The sequence below is a fragment of the Silurus aristotelis genome (assembly GCF_946808225.1).
Source record: "Silurus aristotelis genome assembly, chromosome: 11".
In the NCBI taxonomy this organism is placed as follows: Eukaryota; Metazoa; Chordata; class Actinopteri; order Siluriformes; family Siluridae; genus Silurus; species Silurus aristotelis.
The window spans coordinates 21,683,305-21,701,731 of record NC_139584.1 but is presented as its reverse complement, the minus strand read 5'-3'; the positions used below and the strand labels follow the sequence as shown (position 1 = coordinate 21,701,731).

General features: G+C 35.5%; 1 protein-coding gene across 10 annotated transcripts in view; it reads right to left on the bottom strand.

Annotated features, from left to right (window-relative positions):
* The window catches only part of LOC310733293 (ERC protein 2), a 223,756-nt gene that overhangs the window by 142,831 nt on the left and 62,498 nt on the right, over positions 1-18,427 (bottom strand). For all 10 annotated transcript variants that reach the window (XM_083554436.1, XM_083554438.1, XM_083554440.1 and 7 more), the window contains 2 exons: positions 10,967-11,104; positions 7,160-7,300 (listed from right to left, as the gene is read on the bottom strand). In XM_083554436.1, the coding sequence (XP_083410562.1) occupies positions 7,160-7,300; positions 10,967-11,104 (279 nt within the window). The remainder of the gene's footprint in view (positions 1-7,159; positions 7,301-10,966; positions 11,105-18,427) is intronic.

The following is an 18,427-nucleotide window of genomic DNA, read 5'->3' as shown; positions in this document are numbered from 1 at the left end:
CATGAGTTATTTTTTCTTTGCGGCACTTCTATTATGTGGTTTTCTTTTCCAAGTATATCTCCCCAGAGCTTGTCTTTCATATGTTATTTATTTCCATTCCAATTCATTATGAAATTAAACTACACCCTCATTTGCGAAAGCTTTTACAAGAGCACGACATGTACGTGAACTGCTGATAGCACAAAGCACCAATTGTTAAAGGAACCTGAGAAAACAACCTGGAGATGTGTGTTGACCATAGACATATCTTTCTTTTGCTATTAAACATTGTTCCCTTATTAATTTTGTTGTGATAGCTGGAAGTGATGTGCTTTTTTAAACATTGGAAAATGACTGTTTTTATTTGAGTAGAGCAGGATAAATCATAAAATGCGTTCAATTAAAAGATTGAAAGACATGCGCCTCCCAGGTGTTGCTTTCAGCTGACAAAAACATTCAGTGTTACTGCAATAAAACTGTAATGATCATTATATAAAGTGTTTGTTTAGATGAATGAGAGCTCTTCTCCAAATACGCAGTAACCTAAATAAATCTATAAATCATCAAGAATTAAATCATCTAGGAGCATACCTCACCTCAAATATTATAAACAAAGCTTCAGAGGCAACGTTGTAATAGTTCTGAGCAGCACATAAAGAATTGTTGATAACCCTCTAGATATTTATATAACTCTTTCATTCAGGACTTTTATTTAAATTCATGTTTAAACTTGATCCTATTATATTGTCAGCTAAATTACTTAAGAAAACTACTAAGCTCTAAATGAAAGTCATTCATGTTTTGTAAGCAACACTGGGAACACTTTGTAAAAACCAAAGAACCTGAAAGAAAGGGAGTCCAATCTTATCCAGTATGACCCAGTGTGAAAAGCCACACCTAAGGCTACTATTAAACCAAGGCCACCTGATTAAACTGGCAAAATCAGGTGTGGCTGACACATTAGCATGGGGAGAACATGCAACTCTTCACATTCATTAACCCCAGCTCAAGAGCCAACTGGAGAACTTGGAGGTGTGAGGAACTGTGCTGCTATGGAATTAAACTCATACACATTTCAGACAATAATAATATATATATATATAATATAAATTATATACAGTATATTTATACTTCCTCCCTCAGGATGTGTGTGTGTGTGTGTGTGTGTGTGTGTGTGTGTGTGTGTGTGTGTGTGTGTGAGAGAGAGAGAGAGAGAGAGAGAGAGAGAGAGAGAGAGAGAGAGAGAGAGAGAGACTACTAAACCAGATACAATATAAACTCCAGCATCCCTGGTTTGTATATAAACTGTAGATAATCATATATCATATTATCACACTTGGGTCACACAATTCAGCCATTCTGTTGCAGCTACTTCATTTAACTTAAACAATAACGAACAAAAAAAAACAGATGGAAAAATGTGCATTTTCTAATGAGCCAGCCACAAACCTGGCCAAAATCCATCCACTCCATGCTTAGTTTACACTACCCATAAAGTGCTTTGTACACCAAACAGCGTTCGGCATCCAGACTAAATGGCACTCTTAAACAAAATGTTCAGACAGAGCTTAAATTCTCAGATGAGGCATCAGAAAGTCATCACAGAGTCTCGGTGTATGTATGTGTGTGGTTTGAATTACACATACTTTTACGACATTACAGCTTTACATTATAACAAACACACCTAAGTATTTTCCAGGGTTGCGTAAGCTTCCGACCATACAAGTAAACCAAGGAGGACTCATCGTGATGGTGACAGAGCCACAAATGGATACACATTACACAGTGTATACACAAATTAAGTACTTTGTGTTCGAATTAGTTTGTGCTAATGGTGTGCAAAAGGAATGCAAAATGTGAAGCTAATATCCAAACTCAACGCATCGTTATTCAGACGTCAGTCTTTATTTCAGAATACAGACGTAAGATTTTCGGAACCACGTCTCGGTCAAACCAAATAAATTTATTAATTAATTAACTGGGTTGTTCCTTTAAGGGACTATAAAAATAAAATTACACTTTTTTGAAGTATAAGTTTCTATTCAACAATTCTAAAGGACATAACAAATTCAAATCGTGATGATAAATAGTATGTTCATGATGAATTGATTTCCTGAAGTGTCTGGTGGTTGCATTTAAATGTTAAAGTAGCTTAAAAAAAAAAAGAAAAAAGCAGGTACTCCTTAAAAAGCTGATAAATAATGACTGTGAAATACATACTCAAATTTAAACCTAATTCACAGTTATTAAAATTAGATTTCCAATTAGGACTATTCATGAAGCAATTTGTTGGTAATATGTTAGATTCTTGATAAGTCTTTATCTGTTTATCTGACCACCTTCTTATTTATATATAATCAGATTAGCATTTAATATCATTTTTTCCTATTTGTATGTTATACTGTATTACATTCTTTATTATTAAATGCAATTGACTTTTTGTATTCCTTTTTTAAAGGGAGGGTTTAAAATGCAAGAGCGTATGTTTTAAAAGCAGTGGTTTTATGTTATTGAAAAGGCCAATCTCAGACACCTCTCCTCAATAAAAACCTATTTTGTCAAGAAAAATCAGTGAACACCATCTCCATCCCTGCATTATTCACTTAAGTAACTGAACACTACCTGCACATGCCTGTAATCTGCAACCTTTGTTCTGTTCATCTGTTTTTCGATGCCCATATGCTCTTTGACAGCCACTGTGTATCTGATGACTTCATGCCTGTGTGATAACCATCAGGAAGGCTTGGCTTGCAATTCCAAAACAGTCCCATTTTGTTTATTTTGCACAGCAGCCATATCACAGCACCACATCACAGCATGTACTATGGGTCTCCAACTTCTTCAAACTGTTACCCTTCTCTATCAATTGTTCCTCACATCTCAAAATCCTGTTTAAAGTATGAGTAGGCCAAGCACAGGACCCTTCAAGTGCAAGTAAAGATGATTGTGGGAAAATGACTGGGCAGAGACACATCCGAGGACAAGAATGGAGAAAGAAAGTGCTATATAACGCTCCATAAAAAAAATAAGTATGGATAAAAAACGTGAACAAGAGATGAGTTTGAAAAACAGGAGAAAATGTGCACTAGAGGCTTTTCAGTCATGGAACAAGGAAAAGACAGAATGAGGGCAGAATGGGAATTTGGGAGACTTTAGTTTTAAATGGTTCCTCTGTAATGAAAAAAGCAACATTGAGAAGAGATTGATCAGGGAAAAAGAACAGAGGAAAAAAACAGTTCTGGATTTTATTCATAGACCAGGGTGAATAAGGGGAGAAATCAATCATCATTGATCATCATTGTTCACTATTTTTGTAGCATGTCCCAATAGAAATCACGAAAAGGAGAAAGAATACATTTCTATGTTTACCAAGGAAAATGACCTAATATTAATATTTACCCTTTAATTTAATACTATCACATTACATACATTATAACTGTTGACCAGTGCCACTGAAAGAAAACACGAGACATCTGTTTTGAACATAAAGCAGAGAATAAATGCGTACTTTTCTGTTCAATTGCCTTTAAATAGTCTGTTTTTGTCATCGACTATTTTAACAAGCCATGCCACTGCTTTGCTTGAAAGTATGTGAAAAAGCTTTCTTTATTCAAGCTTCCATAAGCATTGTTTTTATTTATTTATTTTTTTTCATACTTGCTCCGCCTAAAAAATGTTTTGAAGTGATTTGTTTGATTCTTTATTCATTATGTCTAAATGCTTTTATTGTAAAATGGCAGGTTTTCATGATGTTAAAAAAGTTAAATAAGACAAATAATTTCAGTGAATTTTCCACCCTCGATGTGAAATTGCAATGTAACAAAATTACATTAAACACAATCAGAAACCTTTTAGGGAAAGCAGAAAACCTGTTGTTATGGAGTTGTGCACATTACAGTTGTGCACATTTGACATGGCAATATTTACCTTCTCTGTCTTACATTTCCAGTGCACAGGTTGCTTCCAGGTCTAGACAATTTAAAAGCATTTATCTTCATTTGGTTAAGCCATGCCTTTGTTAACCTGCATGTATATTTTGGGTCATTTAATTTCTTTTCAGCTTTGGTTTACTACCAGGCAATGAAATAAATTGCAGTAAAAATTGATTAGTATTTGTAGCTATTCATGATTAATGCGATATGACTTTACCTAAAGAAAAAAAAAAAAAAACTCTAAAGCATGATGCTGCTTCCACAATGTTCTTTTGGTGCTTTGCTCTTTTGCACCAAACATACTTTTTGAAATTATGGACTTATTAAAGATTTTGAGATCAGACAATAATGTGTTTTGCCATTTAATGTGAGAAATATCTTCCATATAGCCACTCTACCCCACAGCATATAAAGTATATGTGAAGAATATGATTGATGTCACATGCAGAGGGTCAGAAATTATCAGGTTGCTGTAGGTCTCTTGGCACTCTTCAACCATAACCCTAACCCTCCCCTGGTATTCTTTTGTTTTGTCCTTTTATATATTTTTGCCCAATCCTCTACTTCCTCTTTAGCCATGACTACATACCTATACATGGATCTAACTCCATAATCAAATTTGTAGATGGCACCACATACTAGGCTTGATCGGTGACAACAATTGTGGAAACGATTCTCCAATAACAATCTCACACCAAAAGACCAATTAACTTATTTTGGATCATCCGAGGACAAGAAGGGGTCATAAATCCACACCCATTTCACAATGAAGGGGTTGAGGTGGATTATATGACCAGAAGTTTCTGGGTATCCATATCGCTAAGGATCTCTATCCTTATCAAGAAGGTTTAACAGCATATTTAATTAAGGAAATCTCCCTCCAGGTCCTACTTATCTTTTACCACTGTACTATTAAAAGTGTCCTCACAAACTGCATCACAGTGTGGTCATCTAGAGATTAGTGAAATGTCTCAATACATCACTGGTGTCCAGCTACCTTCCATTATAACCATTATGACAAATCCTGACCTTGGTCACTTAACTGTACATTTCCACTCTGATCTATTAAAAAACTGTACTGTACTGTACCTATTAATGTACCTATAATGGCAGTAGCCTTTTTTGTATTTGTTTTCCCTAGCTTAAGTGCATTCTTCTGATTAATTTATAGAATGAAAAATAATGGTTCCCAAATGATCTAAATATTCTTTAAAAGTGTGCACTATGTGATTGAAATGATTATATGCACATTCATATGTTACCCAACTTTTGAAGCCTGTTAATACTGTAATTGAAGCTTTAAAATGCGGATGTTGTTTATGGGATTTTGATTATGGCAGAAAAAGACAAGCGGGACATTCCTTAATACTGTTTGTGGCACAGAGTCAACACAAAATAAGATATAATTTTCCTGGAATGATATGTGTGCATATAAAAGAAAACATTCTCATAAATTTCAGTGCTGTGAAAGATTCCCCCTGGCATGTTCCCTGGAACAATGAGGAGTCTGCTCTAGCAAAAGGAGGCATGAGGACTAAAGGATAGATCTATAAATTACAATTGTTTATTTCCCTCCCATTCTCTTTCCTCTCTCACTGGTAGTTTTTCCTCAGTAGCATGTGTACACAGGTGCGATCCTGAGTATATAACAGTCTATTTTCATTACTGATGTTGACAAATTCAAAGATGTTCTTTAGTTCAGTATAAATTATTATACAAAATACGTTCCCATATGAGCACATACAGTAAAAAGAAAAAGAAATCTGTAAAAAAAAACATGCAGTTATAGGAAAATACTCCATGCTCTAGGTTGGTTAGATGTGGCCTAATGTCAAGCAGAGTTACTATTAACACCCTAAAGTATTTCAATACAGCAACACCTCTTAAAGTGTCTTATAGCTTTTATGCCACAGTAAATTGTATAATAATATACATTTTAAAATAATTAAATGACATAGCATTCAAATTTTCCCATTTATAGTCACATTTATCATTATCGAATAGCTGCAAAATTGGTTAGTTCTTGTTTTCACTTACATCATATCAATAATAAATACAATTTCCTTAACTTATTGATCTTTAAAAACACTTAATAAAAATACTCTTTTATGGACATAAAAAAAAAAAATAAAACAAACAAATTAGGTTAACAAATTAGAGCAAAATGTTGTTGCTTATATTTACAGAGGATACCAATATTAGTGCATTGTATTATATCAGCACAATGTAGTTAGTGCATCTTTCATCTCTCTCATGAAGTTATTAAAACAAAACTGCTGAGTAAGCAAAATGACTGTTACATAGTATAGACACTGGAAACTGCTTTTCTAAATTTTATATAAACATTCTCTAATATAAACATCTAATATAATCTATTATAATATAATATAATATAGCTTTAGGTTATGATGAATGTGTCTGTGTTACTACGGAAACAATAATAGCATAATAATATCATAAATAAATAATTACTTCCAGCAAGCAGTTCTATAATTTTTATAATTTCCAATAGCTGCAACACTGGTAGTAATGGACTTTAAAGCAAGGTCTATTGCTAGCCTAAATTTCTGAGATGTTTAGAAATGAGTTAATATACATTGTGTTGAAAGAAATGTGTAGAAATGAGTTATTATACATTGTGTTGTGTTATCTTAATATTCTAGGGTCACTCTTCACATGTTTGTGTTTTATCTACATTATATAGTTTTAAAACTAAACTTTTTATTAACAAATTTTATTATTGAATTTTAGTTTAGTTTAATTTGTAAACTCCCCCCAAAAAAAAAAAAAAAAAAAGAAATATTAAAAATGGTTTATAATGGGACATAAAAAAACATTACATTTACTGTATTACTGGCACAAATAAAAGTTAAATTTTTTTTTGTTTGTTTGTTTTTTTCCCCAGAATTTTGCCACAATGCCAATTTTTGCTTTGTGGGTTAATTTTCCCGAGATACACAAATTTCTTTATATGATCGAAATGCTATGGAGTCATTGTTATTTGACCTGTTTGGACTTCAACTTTCTGGTTACTTCTTTCTGATTTCTGATCATGGGAAAACGTTCTTTCAATTTACTGAGACTGTACTGTATATGGTTAGAATGAAGATAAAAACCTATTTTAAATCTCAAAATATGCCCTAATTTCTGTATATCTGTAAATGTTCCAAACTTTAAGGCTCCAATCTGGCATGTGTTGTGTGTGACCAAGCTGTTTAACAGAAAAATAGTTAAACACAGACACTGACCTCTTTCTCCAAGAGCTGTGCCTGCAATGACACAACCTTGTCCTTCAGCTCCTTGTTCTCCTTCTTAAAGACTTCTACTTCCTCCTGTTTATCCCAGTCTCCTTTCTCTCTCTTTTCCTTGAGCTGCTCAATCACCCTTTCCTTAAAAAAGAGGGAAAAAGGAAAAGAATATTAAAGCATAAACAATATGTGAGTCATTACAAATTCAATGCTTCTGTTTCCTTACTTGTGTGTCTTACATTTCTTACAGCTGTGTACTGCACCAGTGCAGAAAACTTAGAAATGTATATTGGCCAGTTATAATAGGATTTGTAGGTGAGAGCAAAATTAACAAGTATCTATATGTAATAACTAAAAATTTAGGTGCTTATTTTGCATTTAGCATATGGGTACAAACTTGTTACCACCAAATATATAAAAAAACAGAAACACAACATTGGAAAGAAAAAATAAACAATAAGCAATGACAGTTTAGGCAATTTTGAGCTTCCAGCTATAGTGTAATGGTTTCAGGAAGGACCATATATGGGCGATGTCTGCATATTAGACACTTAATCCTGCCTTCCTTTTTTTCCTGCAAGTATGTAAAGTTTTCTTACAGTAATCTTGCACAATGAATGCTTAATGACTTGCTGTGCTAGACAGAACATAAAGTTGGCTAGGAAGAGTTGCATCATATTGTGCATGACCAGCTAAGGGGAAAACTCTGCTTTACTACACCATGTGATTACACTTGCCCTTTCTACGAGCGAAGGTAAGTGCCAGGTGTTACCTCTTTAAATGTACACCATAAGGCATTCTGAAGGCATTCTTTGTCAGATCAGACCCCCCTCCCAGGTAGTTGAGAGGGTGGCCATAGAGACCCTTCCTGCAAACACAGCTGACAAGTCAAAGAAAACAGTCAGGAGCCATTCCTAGTAGGGCACTAGCGGTATGGGGAAGTACAGCAGAATGTTTGGAAACAGTTGAAGAAAGGCCTCAGAGATATTGCTGCAGCAAAATAATAGACCATGATCCAAGGCTTCATACTCTAACTGGAGGGAAGCCTTAGTTGCCTGCATGCTGTGCACAGTTACAGTGAGGAAAACTCTATCCATATATTAGGTCTGTCTTGCCACCTATACAGATGGATTAGCTGGTGACAATGCACACAGACAATTAGGATCATGTCACACAGGCTTTTGTTCAAATTGTGTAGGTTCATTCAGACTTATAACTTCATAACTACAGTTTATAAGTAGCATGTGGATAGATTTATGACCACATTGAGCTTAACCAATGAGATCCATCATCATATCTGATCCACTTCAGGATTGAATAGCTACTGCTCTATTAGGTTGGACTGCAAACCATTAGAGGAGTGGTACAAAAGAGGTTAGTCCAAGAAATTAAGTGTCTACCCCTTGTCCAGCTTTATAGTAATAGTGCAGCCCTAACCTTCAAAACAAAAAGCTATTCAATATACCTAACCTCACTAATTAATTCATGATTCATTTATTAACTATTCATTTAAAAAAAGAAGGAACATTTTCAAATCTAGGCTGGAAACGTTTTATATTTATTCAAGCATATTGTTAATAGGTTTTTTTTCCCGTGAAAACCGGTCTCTTAAATGTAAGGAAGCTGGTCCCATGGTGCTCTCATACATTTGCTACCTTCTTGCTCTCTGTTTTTCCTTATGCTGCTATAGCTAGTCTTCTTAGAGTCCCTGTCTGAACTTTGCACACGTACATTACACATGTACCAACCCACCACCTTCTCTTTTTCCGGATGAGATTCCTGCCTTGCAATTCTGCCTGGATAATCATGATACAGTAGGCTACTTCTGCTGCGGATTATCCTTTAACCCCCATGGACAGGCTGAAGGTCGGATAATGACTACCTTACAGATGATTGTAAATGTTAACACTTGGAAACCTGATGATAGCCTTTCTAAAAAAAAATATATGCTCAAGCCTCATTTACTATACAGTGGACATTAACGTCAAATGGATATTATAGACTAAATGTCTAAACTGAATGTCAGTGTCTTTTTTTCTTACCAGTAACTTCTAGATTGCATTTATGGACCTACCTCTATTTGTATGTGTATATATGTAAAGCTGTTTAGAGACATTGTTAAAAGGGTTTTATTAATAATTCTGAATTAAAATGGATACAAAAAATAACAATGTATTTTTTACAATTATTAAAAAGTATTAAATAACAATGATAGTAAATCAATGCTAAATTGACAGTCAGTTTGTCTAAATTTTTGCTTCAGATTGCTGATTGATTCCAGTTGAAATGTAACAAATAATGTCTAACTATATAGTTAGCAACTATCTAAAGTACATTTGTCAAACCCGAAATGCATTCGGTTTATATGGACAAAAAAAAGGTAAATGCTCAACATTTTAACACAGTCTACAATTCATGGCAGATGACTGTCATTGTATTATATTCATCATTATATTATAAACCATGCTCAGTTTTTCTTTTGCTCCAGCAAGCATGTAGATTCCAAGCAGAAATGTTAGTTGGCTAATGCATTTTCTTATCACATCAATATGTGATACTAAAAAGAAATGTATGCATAAAAAAATCTATTTACATAGTTTGTATTAGTTCTTCTTTTTCTCAATCTATTCATTTTTGTAATTCTATAAATAAAAATGTGGTTCTTGGGGGTCTGCCCAAATGCCAATGTAGCCCTGGCAGAATTCGATTTCAATGCCTTGGATCAAAATTTAGCTTGTATGTAGCATGTTTTTTATTGGTTTGTTTTTTTATTGGTAAGTTTTCGTTCTGTTCATTGTTTCATGTAAAATAAAATGGTATGTGGCTTGGTATAGGGGAGGGGCCCCTGAGTGAGAAACAGAAATGCGCCTGAAAGAATGGAAAATACGTATATTTGTTAATGAGTCTGTTCTGAAATCATGTGGTGAAGAAAATATAAAAGTACCTCTCGAACACCTACTGCGAAGCAAGGTTGGACAATTCCATGTTTATTAGTAACAGCCATGATTAAGCGACTTTAATATCACCTGACAGACTCAGTGTGAGAATCCCACATACAAAACAAATAACACTGAACATTAACAAGTGCTCTACAGGTAAACAAATGTTTAACAATGCCATTGAAATTCCATTGGCCATGACTCAGATATTCCACCCTCTGGAAAGCTGCTTCCTTTCGTAACTTTCAGGAAAATTACAAGTCTGGTTTGGTAAATATTCCACTTAATGACCTTTACCGAGCAAGGCATATGGCAGCGCCGGCTTTCTTATGCATTTTAGCCTGTGAAGTTTGAAGCCAGCTGCCGCAAGAGCTACTGAGAGCTACAGAGCACATAGGGGAAGCAGATGCATTTTCTAAATGCACATAGTAAACAAAACTTTGCAACTAACTCAATAAATATATATATATATATATATATATATATATATATATATATATATATATATATATATATATATATATATATATATATACACATTTGCTTGTTCAGTTTTAGTACCTGTGCTAAACAACCTAAAGAGGACAGCTGTTGGTGTTAGTTTGGGTATCACTAATGCCCTGACAGCCTGTGTAACAGAACCAACTTTATAATTTGTCATTATGCCTACAGTAAGGCAGGCACAAGTGAATCTAGATTAAAGTAGGAGAATTCAAATACAGGTCCTGACATCTGTTCAAGCATAGCAAAGTAAAAGGTTACGTGATGTTCCAAGCAAGTGCTTAGAACCATTCGGTAAACTACATAGCACTATTAACTCTCCTTGTTCAGTTCACATTCTCATCTGCCTCATTTAATTCATCTCTACCTTCTTAGCGAGTGCTTCCTCAAGAGTGGAAAGGGCTGTGTCTGTGTTGCTGGAGTCGGTCTGTAGAGATTTTACTCTGTCCCTCAAACATCCCAACTGTTTATCCTTATCCTTCAACTGGTCCTGTAGGTTTTCAATCTGTAAGAGAGTGAAAATAGTAAAGACACAGAGAGAGAGAGAGAGAGAGAGAGAGAGAGAGAGAGAGAGAGAGAGAGAGAGAGAGAGAGAGAGAGAGAGAGAGATATTTAATTAATTTATATTTTTATTTTTAGTGTTTAAGAAAATCATCTGTGGAAAATTTTTTTTTTTTACAGGAAACATCAAAATAAGATTCAATGATAGGGATTAATAAATAAAAGCTATTCCAGACCTTCCCAGAGAAAACATGGAGATCATCGGTCTGTTGCACTACAAATGAATGAAAACACTCCGGCTCAAAGTGTCACCCCATTGTAATATGCACCAAAGCAGATCTCCAATTAAGACATAGCCATATTCCCATACTCTTTAAAGAGGGCCTTGTCTGTATTTTCGTCATGGGTATGTTAACAGATAATACCAAAAAATGACTATAACCATTTGTAAATGAATGAAATTAACTCATGCCGTCTGTGCCTAAATTGCAAAGTCTTGAGTTTTATGGCTGAAAGGGGTTTTATCTGACAAGCTTAACAACAAGAATCGGTGGGGAAAAAATCCACAGAGGATAGAGATAACGTTGTTCCAGCACTATTATGCCACCCAGTGAAAAACATAAAGCAGAGATTAAGTGATATGTGGCCATGAAGTCCAATGCGAGAAGCTACGAGTCAGAGCACTTGGCTCGGACTTCTAGTATGTTTCTAGTACAAAATGTTCTGTCATTGCCATCCTAAATTGACTTGTTTCATGTGTAAAGGCTAATGCACTCAATGTGTTTTGTGCAATGTGTGTGGGTTGTTTTAATAAAATTCTGACCATGTACTATTGAAGAAACGGGTATTAATTTAATCAAATCTGATTTGCAATGCTTCTATGATTGTTATATAAAATTGTATTTTACACTTAATGCTTATCTATTAATTTAGATTGATAATTTTGTACATGGGTGTAAAAGGATGTTAGCTGATGGGTGAAATAAAGTTACATTCCAAAACAACACAATGCAAACACACAATGCAACATGGCCACCCTAACTCAGTCTGTGTGGTTCCCATGGTGCATTAGAGAGCCTTATTTCAGGGCAAATTTAGCATGGTGCTTTGGCCAGAAGAAAAATCGTTCCATTCCTCCCACTGCTACATTTTCTTTGGGGCCGCTTGGTCAGCAAAAACAACGCCACCACCAAAATATTTAAGCGCACTGTGCAGCCACTGTGCAGTCAAGCACGGAAAAAAATGCAGCCTGAACCCTGAAACCATTTTCTGAAAAATGAGGTTATCTTATTATGTGAAAGATGGCATCAGTGCACTCTGTAGAGATGGTCATGGGAAATTTCCTAGAAATAGACACTCTTTTCAGGCATAAAGTGTTTGCTGCTTTTTTTTTGTTTTTGCTTTGTTTTTTTTGCATGGTGCTTTGTTCATTGCTCACTTCTGTTAAAAAGATACAGTGACAAAAAGAGACAGAAATAAAGAGGAAAAAGAAAAGGGATAGAGGGAGTGAAAAAAAAGAGAGATGGACCACCTACAGCTGGAGTGCTTGGACTGTAAACTGAGCTGGTATATCATAAACATTGAGACATCATTGCCTGTTCAGGGCTAGATTGCTCTGAGCTGCTCTTCATACCAACAAGTAGCCTTTTACCAGGCCAAGCACAAAGGAGAGACTTCACAATTCGCCCTGGCTCACAAAATATAATACCAATGCTATCATCTGTGCACATCCTTTTTGTAACCTTTAAGTCTCATAATAATGACACCACAGTCAGAATGACATGAATGAGCATGGATTTAAAGTTAGAGAGAGATGGCAAAAAATGGACAGAGTGAAAAATAGAAAAGGAAGAGTAGAAAACTTATGAAAACCCAAGAACAATATTAGGAAAAGGTGGCCTATCCACCCCAGTCCCACCTTCTCTCTCTCTCATATACTCTCTTGCTGTAGCAGTATGCAAGTTGTAGTGTACATCCGCCTTTTATTTTTACATTTAGTTCAGTTTTTAATGAATTTGCAGCTCTAAAGATAAAGTTTTTGATAGAAAATATCAGGCAGGCTATAAGCTATTGGAACAGATTGGGATAGTTTGGGGTGAAGATAAAGATGTGACAGTGAATCTTTCACAGAAAGTCAGTCAGAAAAAAATGGTACATGTCACTATCTTTGTAAAGACCTTCTAGTGACTTCCACATATACACTATCAATGCAGCAATTTAACACTATGCCTGTATCTTTCCTAAGCTAACATTATCTCGAAGTATAACCATAGTAACCAATTAAACCACCTGGCTCTATTTATTTATTTTTGTATATTTTCTCTTTAAAAATAAAATCCACAGTTCTTTACGGGGACAAGCTAAATGACACAATAAGGTCAAAATTGACCTTTTTCTATGTTTGTGAGGACATTTGTTCCTCATCAATGGTGAATCAAAATCAAACACACACACACACACACACACACACACACACACACACACACACACACACACAGTCAGCTTTTGCCCTCCAGTGGTTCGGTTATGCAGCTACAATTGGAATGCATTTGTGCTAGAACAAACGCTAGAGACTACACGTTTTTCTTTCTTCTTTTCTTTCTGATAGGAACAGAATGGGGTTGAAAGATTAAAGGCTTGAACTACCTCCCACCTCTTTCCTTGGTTGACCCTGTGTGATGTCATTTCCACACTCACTCAAGGGCACATCACTCATATGCATTATCAGCCAGCTGATGGCTCACAATGATGACATCATATTCAATATAATGAGCATGACTTAAAAGTACAAGTGGGAGGGAGATGCCAAAAACTGGACAGGGCAAGAAATGGAAGCAATACTGAACGGAGCCCCAAGAAGAAATCAGACAAGAGCAGGAAAATTGAAAGGGGGAAAAAAAGAATGTGAGACATTTTCCTCACGAGGCCCTCAAGCTCCTCAGCACCAATTGCCTCCCATTTTTGACCTACCAGTGACACATATTCATATTGTTTTAGATATTTTTGTTATAAACCCTTCTGTGCATTTTTTTCAACAGTGAACTGCATGAACCCCCCCCACTATTGGGATGGATAAATGGAGAAGCACTAGAGCCAAGCCAGTACAGGAGGAACGTACATCATGGGAAAAGGCTTTGATATTTCACCTTCAAACAGCTATTATTTTCTCATCTGTTCATTTGAGCAGAGGGAACCATTTAAGATTTGATCTAAGATTTGTCATGATTTAGGAGCTCTTTCCATACTCATTACTTTTATTTGTACACAGCAGTAGAATGGCCACACTCACTTACATTACTTACATCTTAGACTGAACTGCAGTTCTACAGAATGCACTAAAAATGGATTCCGTCAAAAAAAATAAAAGAGAGAAAAGCTTATTCTCTTTTCATCAAGTGCACCTTATGCATATATATACTGTAAGATTGAATTGTACTAATATTTCTCTTTTCCTAGTGATGCCATGCAGACAATTAAAATCACATTCTGTTGCAATTATATTTATGAATTATATTTAGTCATATACATTTTGTTTGTTCTGAACAAAATGTGATCAAAGTTATTTATTTATTTATATACATGTTTTTTTTAATTATTAAAAAAATTAAAAATGATTCAAAATGAATTATTTTGCCTTGTTACAAAAAAAAGATTTTCTTTGACATATGGAAAACAGTTCTATATAATTGTTTTCCTATTACAAATTTTAATTAAAGAAAAAAGAGCCTATGCATAATGACGTACGTGTGTGTGTGTGTGTGTGTGTGTGTGTGTGTGTGTGTGTGTGTGTGTGTGTGTGTGTGTGTGTGTGTGTGTGTGTATACGTGTGTGTATACGTGTGTGTGTATACGTGTGCATATGTATAAGTGTGCTAGAACGTCAAATAAGCCTATGCAATCAGCTGCCACGTTGTGTCTGGTCAAAATTATGGTATCCTAGATGGTCACAAGAAGCTTGGTCAGAAAAAAGTATGGAGAAATGTGCAGTTCAAAACAGGAACATCTCGGAGACGCAATTCGTTACGGATTTTCACATGCATTTGGTAGCGATTCAGTTAGCCTGTGGGCTAGAGGAGTCAATGTGCATTTGTGTGTGTCTAAATACAAGGCATCCTCTGTGTTGAAGAAATTCTGCCCAAACTGGAAAAAAAATGCAAGGATTTTGCCTTCTGTTTGTGTGTGTGTGTGTGTGTGTGTGTGTGTGTGTGTGTGTGTGTGTGTGTGTGTGTGTGTGTGTGTGTGTGTGTGTGTAAGTGTATGTGATATATATATATATATATATATATATATATATATATATATATATATATATATATATATTTTATTTATTTATTATTTATATATATATATATATATATATATATATATATATATATATATGTGTGTGTGTGTGTGTGTGTGTGTGTGTGTGGTGTGTGTGTGTGTGTGTGTGTGTGTGTGTGTGGTGTGTGTGTGTGTGTGTGTGTGTGTGTGTGTGTGTATATATATATATATATATATATATATATATATATATATATATATATATATATATATATATATATATATATATATATTTAAAACAAACCCACTAAATAATTGCACTGACAGTCAATCAGAGAGTGCAAATACATTTTGGGGTGCAATACTGCCACAAGCCTCTGTCAACTGGAAAGAAACCTAAACATTACCTTGCTAATCTCATGCCTGCTAATCAAATGTCTACAATGCATAATGAGTTAAATAAGAAGAGATACATCTGTGGTATTAATCATACCAGTATGTTAATTAGATTCTCCAAACTATTTATGATGCTTCACACATTATTTTTCCTATAATAAATGTGGACTCATTAGAACTTTGAATGTGAAATCCTGTAATCCCTTCTGCATTTCTCACATTTTTAAGTGCCACCAGCAAGGTTAAGGGGAAAAAAAGGGTGAAAGGCTTAGCGTAAAAGGCTAACACATGCACCACCTCCACCACTTCACTTCAGCACCCCTACATTAACTGTGTCCCTATCACTACTATCCAGCCCAGGAATGTTGTCGTGATTGCCTGTGCAATTATCAGCCACTTTTGGTTGTTTTTCTCCCTTTCCCTTTCATTTCTTTCCTTTTCTTCCTTTCAAAGCATTTTCTTAAAGCTTTGATCCAAGCTGGGAGAAAAGGGAGAAAGAAAAAAAGGAGACACAGAAGAACTAGTAGAAGAAGAAGAAAAAACAATTGGCCCACCCAGCCAAATGTCTACAGCTGTGAGTCCAGTGTTGGCTCACAGCAAAGGGCTTAAAATGGGTTCTATCAAAGGGTTATCACCCCTCTCATCATGCCAAACTACCACAGGGTCCTTCTCCTAAAGCGGATGGCAGTCTGACAACAGACTAATACTCTATCAATCCGCTCCTTCATCACAACCAAAGAACATCTCTATCTCTGCTACAGATCTTCCACCACGCACTGGTCCCCCTTGAAGCATAGACTTTTCATCAGCTACGGGTCTGCCTGGCTGCAGTCCTCCTCATCTGGGAAGTATTATTGGAAAAAAGGGGACAGTCCTTCATCAGGGGGGATCCCCCAGGGACCAATGCTTAGGCTTATGACCAATTGCCATCTGGTAATCATTGATAAGTCATCAATGATTGAGTGAGTGGCTGGTAGTTAGGCCCAACTTGTAAGTGATCTATTATCAGGCTGGTTATCAATTACTGGAAGTCTCCTTGGATCTGCATTAGATCTGAGAGAGCAAGAGACATAGAGATACTGAAGGGAGAGATAGAGTACTAATGAAGCGGGCAGAAAGAAATGGTTTCTTTTAAACTTTCAACATTAACTTTCAATATATATATATATATAAATTACTCCCTGTGCACCAAAAAACTGCTCTGACCCATCAGGGCATTTGGAGGTCTCAAAAAGACCCCCAAAGCTGTGCTGTGGTATACAGGCAAATGTTTTAAGTCCTGTAATTTGTGTATTAGGGTCTTTATGGGTTGGACATGTTTGTCCAGCACATCCCACAGTTTATTTACTCCCAATTAGGTAACATAGATGTCATGAAAGGTTGTACTTTGGTCTACAAAAATGTTTAGGTAGATGCTATACGTCATTCACATTAATTCCACGACTCAAGGTTTCCCAGCAGGACACTGCTAAGAGCATCACACCATTGGCTTGCCTTCTTCCAATATTGCATCTTGGTGCAATTGATTCCTGATTTAAGCAACACACCCAGCCATCCACATTATGTAAATATAAACATGATTCATCAGAACAGTGCATTTTCTCAATGTCCAATTCTGATGTGCCCATTGTAGCTGCTTTAAGTAATGGCCAGGAGACCACATGGGCATTTTGGCCAGTCTGTGGCTATACAGCTTCAGTGTGCTATATTTTCGGACTGTTTTCCTATTCAAATAAAGCCAGCATTAACCTTTTTCAGCAGTTTGTGCTACAGTAGTTATACTGTGGGATTGGACCAGACATTCGTCCCCTACGTGTTGCTGTTTTATATATGCCCTTACCGAACATCTAACTATTTAAATTTGGAAGAGTTGCTCAGATCCATATTTTACTCATTTCATCCATGCCTCACGCTCAATGCTTAAAATTTTTTCACTTGTTGCCATATATATCCGACTTTTTCACAGGTGGAATTGTAACAAGATAATTATCATATATATCATAGATACACAGTATATAAAGAGATGTTGAGAGCAGGAAAGCAATAAAGGAGATGGTGTTTAAGTTAGACCGTCAAAAACAACTGTGTCTAGAGAGTATGCCAGCCAGCCACCAAGAAACCAACCACCAACCACACATCTGTATTGTGATACGAACACATAACCCATGTATGTTTGTGTTTGTGTGTGAGTGAAAGCTTAAAAAATTTCACAAACCTCTGTATTGTAATGAAACCAATGTAATGAACTATGACAAACTGGCTGAGTGACACTTTATTTTAACTGTACCTTTTAGCCCTGATATGAAGTTGCCATGCATTATGTCACAGTCTGTCATAACAGACATCCATTAATATTAAGGTGTTATGTGACTATTAACAGTAACTGTTGTGATGAAAATATTTAATGTTAGGCCATGTGAAAACAAAGTAAATTCTAGAAATGTCTGTAAAACTTTAACATTTAAAAAAACTGAAATATTAATTCAATTCAATTCATTTTTTATTTGTATAGCGCTTTTAACAATGAACATTCTCTCAAAGCAGCTTTACACAGATAATGTGGTGATAAAGAATGAAAAAGATTCTTTATAAGTAAGTTTGTCCCTGATGAGCGAGCCGGTGACTACTGTGGCAAGGAAAAACTCCCTGAGATGGCATTAAGGAAGAAA